Here is a 12207-nt window from a genome sequence, read left to right on the forward strand (position 1 = left end):
ACACTAACCTCACAGATGGCTCAGTAGTAGCTCGGGGACTGGAGTGAGGTGGTTCTCTACAACATAATTCCAGACACATATTTGAACACAGGAAGGGAGAAGATTTTACAAGTCTCTAAAATAAAATGAGCTCTTGAGAAGAGAAACAAGGATGAAGGAGGATTTCTTTATCAGCAAGAGGCAGAAGTATGAGCCACCTGTCCCCCGCTAGGAGACTCAGTCTGGGATGGCGAGACCCAGCAAAGAGGACAGATACTGGAAGGCACCTCCTGCCCCACCTCTCGTGAGGAGCATCTCTGGAGGAGGGACAGGACTCAGGGTCTGTCCCAGGGCTCTCTGCTCTAACCCTGCTGCCCTCCAGAAGCTCTACTCCCCCATGGCTGGGTACACAAGGGCCAGTTGCTTGACCATTCAGTGAAACGGGACAGGACTTCCCACCTCACACGGTGATTGTAAGGATCATGGGAAATTGAGGCACTGATTCATCGAAATGGCTCACTGAGTTTTGATTTATCTCCATGGAGCTCATGGCTTATCCCCATTTACCTTCCCCTCCTTCTGGGAGGAGACACAGCAGGGCAGGCATATACTTAGCCACTGGGAGACTAAACAAAGGCAGATAGGAACCAGGGAAAAGCAGGCCGAATTAATTGCCATGCACCCAGCCAGCCAGCTCAGAAGACTGAGGCTAGGTGAACAGGAAGTGTCTAAAGTGGCTGGAGGAGGTAGGAGTGGCCAGATCTCGGTTCTTGGGAATGAACAGCAGAGGACCTACTGGAAGGGGAGGAGAGGGGCAGACCTCTGCCTGGAGCATGAGGGGACCACTCTGGGCATGCAAAGAGCCAGCAGTGACTTGGCCCTTTTTATGTGCCAGGCACTGTGCTGGACATTTGGCATAAACATCTCAGGAGACTCAGCACAAAAATGGGGGAGGGTGAGACATCCACCTGCCTGAGATGGATGATGTAGGGAGCAGGGAGAGGAGTTTAGACTAGTCAAAGGTGACCAAGGAACAGTCAGTTCACTGCTTAAGCCTTTGGCTGATCCTCTGTTCTGGTGAGTCAGGCTAACAAAGAAGTTCAGGGCCATGGCTGGTCCTGATTAGATGCCTTAGAGAAGCCAAATCAGGTGAGAACCCACTATCCACTTGACCAAGCTACGGGGCTTTCTTCTTGCATCTTTAAACTAGGCAGGACAGGGACAGGCTGCCCCATAGTCCCTGAGATGAGCTCCAGGCTGGCCAGGGAGGATGCAGAGCCAAGGCCTGTGTGAACAACTGATGGTGTGAGCATCCCAGTACAGCTGAGAAGAGATGGGAAATAGGTCTGATGAGGGCTACAGCTGTCCACAGCACTGGCCTCAGCCAGGGGTGATTTTGCTCCCCTCCCCCGCACCCCACCCCCACCAGCCTGGGGCATTTGGCAAGACCTGGAGACATCTTTGGGAGGTATCAACTGGGCCTGTAGATGCCAGGAATGCAGCCTAACATCCTACAATACATAAGAACCCTCCATCCACCAAAGAATGACATGGTCCAAACTGGCAACAACGTCAAGGTTAAGAAACCCTGGTGTTGGACTTCCCTGGTGGTCCAGTGGATATGATTCCACCTGCCAATGCCTGGGACACAGGGTCAATCCCTGGTCTAGAAAGATCCTATGGAGCAACTAAGCCCAAGCACCACAACTACTGAGCCTGCACTCTAGAGCCACCACAGTGAGAAGCCTGTGCATTGCAACAAAGAGAGGCTAAAATCCAACCCACTGCCTGGAATGAAGCTGCCCCTAACCTGAGGAAGAGGCATCTTTTTCTAACTCAGCCAGATGCAGTGTGAGGATTTACATGAGCCTGGAGATGGGGGACAAAGCAGAGGTGCCTGGGGATTGGAGCCACAGTCATATTGGAGTGTGAGGAGAATGTACCTGCTGTCACCCAGACTGCGAGTTGTACAAAAAGCAATTTAAAAGAGATATTTAGTCTTAATAAAGAGTCAAAAAGTCAACCCACATGATTATGTCATCTTCTTGCTGGCAAAGACAGAGGTTTTAAAGCACGATGACATACCTACCAGGTGAGAAATGAGATGAGCTCAAAGATCTTCACTGCAGTACTGTTTCTAACAGTACGAGATCAGAAAACAATACTCCCATAAATGCCCATCAGGGCAGGACAAGCTGGATAAACAATGGCATATCCTGCAAAAGAATGAGGTCTCCAGAAATAGAGTAAGTGAAAAAAAGCCAAGTGCACAACCCTGTGGAGTTGGCCTTTCACCGGGTGGCCTTCCACCGCCACCAGGTGAAAGCCGAGTGAGGAACAACGTGGTACTGATAAGTGCTTATATTTGCATAATCCTGGTGGCTCAGCCAGAAAGAATCTGCCTGCCAACGCAGGAGGTGCGGTTCAGTCCCTGGGTGGGGAAGACCCCCTGGAGATGGAAATGTCAACCCACCCCAGTATTCTTGCCTAGGAAATCCCATGGACAGAGGAGCCTGACCGGATACAGTCCATGGGCTCGCAAAGAGTCTGACACGACTTAGCGACTAAACAAGCGGATTTCAAAACCACCCAGAGGGCCTCTTTTAGCCATACTTACTTCAAGTAACATCAACTTTGCTTTTATTGGGGCGGGGAGGGGGAGGTGGGAGTGTCTCATTTTTCTCTCCCGCAGTTGAACTGCCCAGCCTTCCCGATCCTGGACCCCCACAGGCCGAGCCACTCGCGGGGATTTAAGACAAAAGCCTGTGAGAGATACCGTTCCCTAGTTACTCCAGCCAACCCCGAGACTTTCCCAATCCTCAAGTGGCCGCTGAATGTGAAAAGTTCAAGGAGTCTGAAGGAATCCCGCAGGAACCTAAGAGTTTGGAATCATTTAAGTACCCTTCACCCTCACCCCATCTCCCTTTTACCTCTCAGGGAAGCGAACTGAACGTCTGAGGAACCTGGCCCTCCGACCTCCCCGCCCCCGCCCCACTGAGAGGGGCGGAGCGACCGCTACGATGGATCCTCCCGCCGGCTTTGTGCGCGCTTGCAATCCAGCTGTCGCCGCCCCAAGAGCCCCCTGCCCCCGGAGGACGCACATTTCCGGGCCGCCCACCACCCAGATCGCACCGCCTGCCCACATCTGCTCCGGCCTGTTTGGTCCCCGTCGGGCCCCAGTCGTCCCCCCGAAATGCCGGTCGACTTTACCGGGTACTGGAAGATGCTGGCCAACGAGAATTTCGAGGAGTACCTGCGCGCGCTGGGTAAGCGCTGCCCGCCGCGCTCTGCCCGGGCGCCCCGCCGGACCTCTGAGGGTGGGATCCCCGCGCCCTTCCGAGCCGGCCGCCCATCAGCCTGCCTCGGTCAGGCCTTATCGCCGCCCAGAGCACCCGGGCCGCGGACGGGGCGTCTCCGGGAGCCAGAGACCTGCGAATTGCCGAACCCGGGTTGTTAGGGTTCATGGTGGTCAGTGTCTGATAGTTGGCTCTCGACGTAGAGGATTTCATTAGAAGAGCTGGGCTTGGTTGGCTAGTTTTTGTTTTCAAAGGTTTAGCATAGGGCAGAAAACTTTGTTGTGGAAAAAAAGGAAAGAAAGAAAAGGACAGGCCAGCTGCACGCAGAGGCCGTGTTAATCGAGCAAGGAACTCCAGTGGTTTTCTTGGGGTGGGGGGAGCAGGCTCGTAGGGCCCCCCTACCTTGGCAGCAGTTCTCCAAATGTTTTCAGCCAACTCTCTACCCTGGCACTCCCTGCAGATGTCAATGTGGCCTTGCGCAAAATCGCCAACTTGCTGAAGCCAGACAAAGAGATCGTGCAGGAAGGCGACCACATGATCATCCGCACGCTGAGCACTTTTAGAAACTACATCATGGACTTCCAGGTTGGGAAGGAGTTTGAGGAGGATCTAACGGGCATAGACGACCGCAAGTGCATGGTGAGGCTTTGCGTTTGCCTGCGCATCTCCTTCCCAGGGTTCCTGACAAAGATGGGGCTGGGTGATCCCAGAGTGGAGCAAGGGCCCTTGTGTTCTGAGGGGCAGGAGATGTTCCCACTCCCAGCCCCCAAGGTAGGCAGCACCTGGCTCATCAAATTCCCCTTACCTCCTAACCAGACAGTAACAGGAAAGCTGTGGCTTGTTGACTCTCTACTATGTCCTGGCTTTGAGCCCATGCTTTCTTTATATGCTTGACTTCATCCAATCATCACAACCCCTGAGGGAGGTCTGAGGACGCCCATTTTACAGATGAGGAAACAGTCTCAAAGAGATGTGCCTGGAGTAGCGCGGCTAGGGCAGGGCTGGGCAGGAATTCCAGGCAAATCTGTTGACTCTATCTGTACCATAGGGTTGAGGAGGAAGGAGAGAAGGGAGGAAAGCAAGACCAAACATAGGCAGCCTTTTTCAAGTGTAAACTTTCTACATGGCAGAGCAGGAAGTCACTCTAGGGAGCAGGGGCACTGTGATCTATGCCTTCTGACCTGCCCCTCCTCATCCCCAAACTGGGGTTTGGCTCCTGGCCAGTGCCTTCCTTATCTTCCACTGCTTCCAGGCGGCTGGCTGCCTTTGAACCCCGCAGCCAGCACCTACTCAGTGGGTCAATGCCCCTGCAGCCCAGGCCGGAAGGAGCAGCAGTGGAGGAGGGAAGTAAGCCACCCGTAAACAAGGATGGGAAGTTGGTGACCTGGAGACCCCAATTAGCGCCACCACGCTGCCTCCGGAAGGTCAGCCTTGGGCCTCCATCAACATTCTGGGGGTCGCTGGGAGGTCAGGGTGCCGTCTGCCTCGCTCTCACAGTCGTGGGTCCAGACCTAGGGGCCTGCCTTGCTTCCTGATGAGATTCACCTCATTCTTCTTCCCCGTCCCCTCCCACCCTTCACTGAGGGGCTACTCCATGCCCTGCACTGTGCCAGCTGTTTTACTCCACAGTGAAGGAGGGATTACTAACCCCATATTTCTCAATAACTGAGGCTCCCGGGCGAAGAGATTGAAGAGGTGGGACTTTGAGGCCGAGACTCCTGCTCTGGGCTAAGCTCCTCGGTAGATAGCCTTTGCGGAACCCTGTGCCTGGGCTTTGGTTGACTGTGGTTGAAGGAGTGCCAGTGTCTGGGGATAAAAAGCCCCAGGCCAGGATGACTCACCCTTCCCGACTTGTTGATTCATCCGAAGGGGATCAGGAGTCAGTGATTATACTCGGAATAGTGGCGGAAGAGGGGGTGGCTGGCAAGGCGGATCCTCGGAGAGGCCACTGGTGGGAGAAAACACTGTGGTTGTAGTGAGATGTCAGGTCACGCTTCTAAACGCCCAAGGCCACTTAATCCTCAGAGAGGCTCACAGTGGGAAAGGAGACTTTCAGTCAGAGTCCGCCTTGATAAAGTGGGGGCCCTGCCTGTCGGACCACTGCCCAAGGTCTGGTCCCTGGCTCATTGCCTGGAACCGAATGTGAGAACAGTCCTTGTCCCCAGCCTACTCTTGAGGTACTTACAAGGCACAGCAAGCATCTCTGTTTATTTTGGGTCACTGCCACTTCTGGAATGTGCTGGCTTATACTTGCTTGGCTAATTATCTTTGCTCTTTCATTCCCACTCTCATCCATTAATGCATGAAGCATTTATTGATCACCTGGTAATACTAGTTAATACAAGCAGACCTCAGAGAGATTGCAGGTCCAGCCCCAGATCTCCACAATAAAACGAACATCGAAATAAAGCGAGTTCATACAGAGTTTTCCTTTTCCCAGTGCATATAAAACTTTTGGCTATACTAGACTGTGGTTTATTAAATGTGCAACTATATTATGTGTAAACAACAGTGTATACACCTTAACTGAAATGCTCACCATCATCTGAGCCTTGGGCAAGTTGTAATCTTTTTGCAATATAGTACTGTCGAAGATTACTGATCACAGATCACTATAACAAATAGTGAAAAAGTGTGAAATACTGGGAGAATTACCAAAGTGTGACACAGAGACCAACTGTGAGCAAATGCTGTTGGAAAAATGGCATCAATAGACTTGTCTGATGCAAATTTGCCACACACCTTCAATCTAAAAAGCGCAATATCACCAGGGACTCCCCAAGTGGTCCACTGGTTAAGACCCTGCACTTCCAATGCAGGTTCAATCCTTTGTTGGGGAACTAAGATCCCACATGCCCAGCAGCATGGTGAAAAAAAAAACCCACAGTATTTTCGAAGTGCAGTAAAACAAGGCATGCCTGTACTCGAGTGCTAAAGTAGTGTTCCTGTTTTATTTTAACTCACTGAATTTTCACAACACTGATTTTAACCCCATTTTACAGTGAGAAAACCAAGGCGAGATTTCTTGTTGTGTGACCTTGGTGGATTAAGTAAGTGGCAGAGGGAGGGTTTGCATGTGGTCTGACCCAGTGGAACATGTCACAATCTCTGATGTCCAGGAACTCACTGTCTTTGTGGTGGAGACAGATGCACACAGGGTCAGAACACAGTGTGATCAGTGGTGACAAAGGGAAGCACCAGAGGAGGGGATCCCAGAAGGAGTTCCGGAGGTGGTGACGTCACAACCTACTGTAACAGAAAATGGGAAGGTGGGTGGGTGGGTAGGAGGGAGGGGTTTGGCCACCCTCTTTTCTTAGCCATTAGTTCTGGGGTAGGTGAACAGATCAGGGAGCCCAGCAGCTGGGCAAACTCAGTGACATTGGGTGAGGACTCACAGTCACATCTGCTGTCTCGGGATTCAGGGAGGCCCCCTCCCGAGTAGACAGCAGGCACTCACCTTGCTGTTGCAAATGGAGAAGATGGACTGCCCTCTGCTCCGGCCTTCCTTTGGCCCCTGACTGCAGAAAAGTCCTTCTTCCCAGCTGTCTAGTCGGATTGGGTAGCCACAGGGAGAACATGGCTAGGGGAGGCTGCAGGATAATACAATGATAGCAGCTATCTAGCCTGGTGCTTGTGAATGGATGGGAGCTGCCTGCAAGAGGCCACATGGCCCAGGCCAGGGCCCCCAGGGGGTCCTGAGCAAGGTGGTTGCCAAAGATAATGTACCTTCTGCTCCCTGTGCTCTGCACCCAGCAGGAGGAACTGTGGCTGGAGGAAGCCAGTTGTCAGCATCAGCTGGCCTCATTCTAACACGTTCTTCCCAGCACATTACAAGTAGCTCATTTCTCACCTGTTATGTTCATTCCTCTCTTGGTCCTATAAGCATTTCGTTGGTGTTTATCTTTGCAGCCCTCGTGTTACTGACATGAATCACATGGGAGTCCTGCCCTCCTGGAGCTCAGTGTAATGGAGGCAACAGACCAAAACAGCCGATCATACTGAGATGGTGTGCTGACGGGGAGGGACAGGCAGAGAAGGACCCCCAGGTCTGAGAGGTCACAAGCTGTTCCCGCAGAAAGTAGAGTCTCAGCAGTGGCTTGAAGGGTAGGCAGGAAGTGGGCAGACAACAGAAAGGGGGTGAAAACAAAGCCAAGGCCAAGAGAATAGCTCTTGTTGTTATCGTTGTTCGCTTGGTTGTGTCTGACTCTGCGACCCCATGGACTGCAGCCCACCGGGCTTCCCTGTCCTTCATCTTCTCCCAGAGCTTGCTCAAACACATATTCATTGAGTCAGTGATGCCATCCAACCATCTCATCCTCTGTTGTCCCCTTCTCCTCCTGCTTTCAATCTTTCCCAGCATCAGGGTCTTTTCCAATGAGTCAGTTCTTCCCATCAGGTGGCCAAAGTATTGGAGATTCAGCTTCAGCATTAGTCCTTCCAATGAATATTCAGGGTTGATTTCTTTTAGGGTCAATCCTAAAAGATTTAGTTTGATCTCCTTGCAGTCCAAGGGAGTCTCAAGTGTCTTCTCCAACAGCACTTGGTACTTGCTATTTCAAACCTGTCCCACACCAGCCTTGGGCTCAGCCTGGGGGCACAAAGGCAGCCAGGCCAGTGGAGGAGCCAGACACATCCTCAGGCCTTCACCACCCGGTGCAGTGGTGGAAGCACAGTGGGCTGGGAACACAGGGCTGGTAGGGCAGGAGCAGGCAGTGGTCAAGGAGGGTTCCCTGGAGCTGTGGGGAGCCTTGAAGGACACGTAAGAATTAGGGTGGATGTGAAAAGCATTTCAGGCAAAGGGAACCACATGCACAGAGGCCCAGAGGTCAGAGAAGGCCTGGCTGGGAGGGGTTTTATCAGGGAAAGAGGTGCCGTCTGCAAAGACTTCATGTGGCCAAAGTGTAGGGTGTGGCTGGAGAAGAGGTTAGTGCTGGGGCGCCAGTAGGGGGCCTGGAGGTGACCAGATGGGCGCCACAGAGCCTGGGAGAGGCGTGGTCAGGCTGCCATCCTCCCCAAAGAGCCCACAGAGCTCTGCTCCTGCCTCTTTCCCTGGGAACCTTATCTGTCTTCTAGAACAGAGGATGAAATCCGGCCTGCAGATGTGTTTTGTTTGGCTTGCACCATGTTTGACAAATTTCAAAGCCAATTGCCAGTGATTGCCAAAGATTGTTATGTCATAGAAAAATCCATATTCCTGGCTGTTCATACCTCAACAGAGTCAAGACTGCTAAAAAGGCTGGGTGCCCTTTTAGTTCTGTGCCATGTGGATCCCCGGGACATGGCCACAGTTGCTCCCATTTGATGGGACCTTTTCCACTTTACCCCAGCCCTCGCCCACCCCATTACCTGAAGTCCAGGATCAAACAGCCATATATCACTGTTTGCCTTGTGCATTCCTTAGAGCAGTGGTTCCCAGAGCTGAGAGCAGCAGCAGCAGCAGTGTGTGAGGACTTGTTAGAAAAATGTGTTCCAGCCAGACCCCTGGCCTCCCAGATCAGGGACTTTGGGGGTGAGGCCTACAATCTGGGTTTCAATAAGCCACCGGGTGGTTCTGGTGTAACTAAACCTTGAGAACCACCACTTTGGAGAAAAGAAACCTCTCTGTAACTGCGTCTCTAGAAAAAGTGGAAAACACTCAGTGATATTTTTTAGGCCCGGTGTAGAGGGCCACATGCCACCGGATGGCTTAGCCCATTCCTGGACCCCTCTGGACATGGCAGCCATGTCCAGCACCACCTGAAATGGCTCTGCGGTCTCTCCCCAGGCTGACGGGTGGAGGCACTCAGATCTATGGAGCCCAGGATCACTCAGCTCACATTTCCAGCCGGTTCTGTTCAGATCTTTACATGACTGCAAGCAGTCAGGGCTGTCATCTTGGTGGAAATGTGTCAAGCCTGGGTCCAGCTTTTCTCCACCACCTCCTGCATGCCTTTATCCATTAAAATGAAATTGCAGGCCTAGTTTGAAACCAATATTATTTATTGAATCTGGCAGATGGAGGCCTTGGCAGAGTAGGGGACCTGCCAAAAGAGAGGTGCTCCCTCACTTCAAATACTGTTCCCCACACCCAGGCCAAGGAGCCCCTCAGTGCAAAGAATGATCCGACTCCTGATTTCAGCTCCCCTGGCATGAGCTGCTTTTATGGGAGAAGACGAGCCTCAGCCAGGGTCTCAGCCAGGAGCCTGGCTCTGTGTGCTGGTGACAGAAGGGCCATTTGTCATCCCACTGTGGACCCCTGGGAAACTGCAGCTTTGTTCACTCAGGAGCGGGCTCCTCCTCCCAGGCAGAGGCCTCGCCTCCAGCTCCAGCCTTGAACTCAGGATGACCCCTTCCACAGAACCTGCCTTCTGCTTCCAGCCTTCTGTTGCTGCTGTCTGTTTTTAGGTAAAAGGAAAAAAAGAATTCAAGCAGCACAGGAGAAAGTGGACTGAAAAGGAAAGGCCCCTTCCTTACTCAGCTTCGTTTCCACTCCCCAGAGGTAATCACTGGTACTGTTTCTGGCTGGTCTGTCCCCAAATCTTCCTCAAATATAGAAGCCAGCAGCTCTGTATCTATTGAGTAGGTAATTGGTCAAATGTTGTTAGTGAACTAAGTCGTGACTCTTGCGACCCCATGGACTATAGTCTGCCAGGCTCCTCTGTCCATGGGATTTTCCAAGCAAGAATACTAGAATGGGTTTTCATTTCCTTCTCCAGGGGATCTTTCCGATCCAAGGATCAAACCCACATCTCCTGCATTAGCAGGCAGATTCTTTACCACTGAGCCACCCGGGAAGCCCCCCAGAATTGGTCAATATTTCTACCAAAAGCCGGAAAAGACAGAAAGAAAAACAGAGAGAGAGAGAGAGGAGGGAGGTAGGGAAAGAAGGAAGGAGAAAAAGAAAGGAGAGAAGAAAGAAAGGATCTACTTCTTTGCACATTGTTTCTCAATATTTCTTCAGCATCTTTCTATATCAGCACTTAAACATGTTTCATTTCCTTCCCTCCTTGACTTACTTTCATCCATCCATTCATGCATCTAAGTATCTACCAAACCTCTGTTAACAGTTTGGTTTAAACTCTTTTGCCAGCTTTCTGATCCTATTCTTGATTCATTAAAGAGATTTCTTTGATTCTTATTTTAAAAAAACAAAAACACGATGTCAATGGCAGAATTCACTCCCTGGGCCGCAGAGCTGAGAATGCCACTGGGTTTGAGAGCTTTCTGAGAGCCGCCCCTGCCCAGATCAGGGCCCCAGCATTTGGCTGGGTCCTTTCCAGGAAGGAAACACGGAGTGTCTTTCATGTCTTAGCTAAAGTTCTTCGACCTTTGAAATGAGTGTCAGCAGCATGCTTTTGAGGATTACAAAAAGGAGAATTAAAGCAACCCAAATAAAATTCACAAAGTAGCTTTCAAGACTCACACTTGTTTGTTAGGTTTGGGGTTTTGTTAGGAACAAAGGGAAATAACATGTGCTAAATCCTTACCAAGCGCCAGGTCTGACCCTGATGATTTTCGCACTTTTTTCTCTTTTGGTGCCCACAACAAATGCTGTTCGGTAAGTATCGTTATGCCCACTTTACAGATGGAGATCTGAGGCTCCTGGGTGAGGAATCTTTTTTAGCCCAAAGTCACTCAGTCAGCTGGTGGCAGAGGAAGGATTCCAACTTGTCTGTTTATAACACTCTACATTACAGAGCTCCATGAAAGCAGAGCTTCATGGAGTTCTGCTAAGGACCAGCACCTCAATTCTGTATTGTGACCCTCATCACAACCTGGATGAGAGTGGTGAGAAGGCTTGGAGGTATGGAGAAAGGAGTGCTGATATTAGTCAGACATCTGGTTTTGAATCCTCCCCTCTTAGTTAACAAAGTGACCTTAAATGACTGAACACACTGCCTCTGTTTTCACATCTGCTGAATGGACATTGTGATTGCCGCTCCACCTGGCTCACAGCTCATTCTGAGGACTAGGGCAATGGCACAGGAAATAGGGCCTTGTGAAGCCACCATACTATGTCCAACAAGCAGGGGGAAATCCCTCCGAGACCCTGGCCTACAGGCAGTGTTCTTGTGATGGCCACGTGTTTACTGGAGAATTACAACTGTTTGTTTTTCTGATCGACATTGCTCTGCTACCCACCCAGAGAAGCACCTTCTTTGGGGTGGGAAGGACCCCTACTTACCTGTGGGTTCTGGTGAGGCTGCACATCCCAGTACGTCATCTCTCCGGGGTCGAGCACCTTAAACCAGGACTGTGACAGTGTCCTGCGGCCTGACCCGTGATTGTGTGTGTGACTGGGCCAGTCGTATGTTTTCTGCCACCTTCCATGGCTGCAGGAGAAATCGAACAGAAGGAAAAAATAAAATGAGGCCAGTAGATAAGCAGAAATAATCGAGAAAGAGAGAGGGAGAGAGAAACCACAACACTGGAGGGCTGCTGGAACTCCTGATACAACACCATTCCGAGACTTTTCACGTCCTTGAAGCAGCTAGTATGTTCCCTTTGTTTTTCCCCTGAAGTGTTTTGCAGTTTTCCTGCTGCTGCTGCTACTGCTAAGTCGCTTCAGTCGTGTCCGACTCTGTGCGACCCCATAGACAGCAGCCCACTAGGCTCCTCTGTCCCTGGGATTCTCCAGGCAAGAACACTGGAGTGGGTTGCCATTTCCTTCTCCAATGCATGAAAGTGAAAAGTGAAAGTGAAGTCGCTCAGTCATGCCCGACTCTTAGCGACCCCATGGACTGGAGCCTACCAGGCTCCTCCGTCCATGGGATTTTCCAGGCAAGAGTACTGGAGTGGGGTGCCATTGCCTTCTCCATTGCTTACATCTAAAAACATCTTGTGACATAGAGTCCTACAGATCATAGGTTAAGAACCACGTAGGAGTTAGAGCAGTAGTTCTCAAACTTAAACTTGCCCCGCATCCCGATTTTCTGATTCAGAAGTCTCAAGT

The 12207-nt window shown here is 51.2% G+C and overlaps 1 protein-coding gene and 1 long non-coding RNA gene across 2 annotated transcripts in view; one reads left to right on the plus strand and one right to left on the minus strand.

Moving 5' to 3' along the window:
• Positions 1–12207, plus strand: part of LOC113894447 — a 170593-nt gene that overhangs the window by 140584 nt on the left and 17802 nt on the right. The window contains 4 exon segments of the mRNA XM_027544885.1: positions 2917–3051; positions 3054–3245; positions 3736–3914; positions 4589–4699. Coding sequence (XP_027400686.1) covers positions 2917–3051; positions 3054–3245; positions 3736–3914; positions 4589–4699 — 617 coding nt within the window.
• LOC113894454 lies at positions 6200–7528 on the minus strand. Its single transcript, XR_003511590.1, has 2 exons — positions 6733–7528; positions 6200–6524 (listed from the first exon to the last, which is right to left on the minus strand). It is a non-coding gene; the product is annotated as an uncharacterized LOC113894454 (long non-coding RNA).

Source organism: Bos indicus x Bos taurus, chromosome 1, assembly GCF_003369695.1.
Source record: "Bos indicus x Bos taurus breed Angus x Brahman F1 hybrid chromosome 1, Bos_hybrid_MaternalHap_v2.0, whole genome shotgun sequence".
Lineage (NCBI taxonomy): Eukaryota > Metazoa > Chordata > Mammalia > Artiodactyla > Bovidae > Bos > Bos indicus x Bos taurus.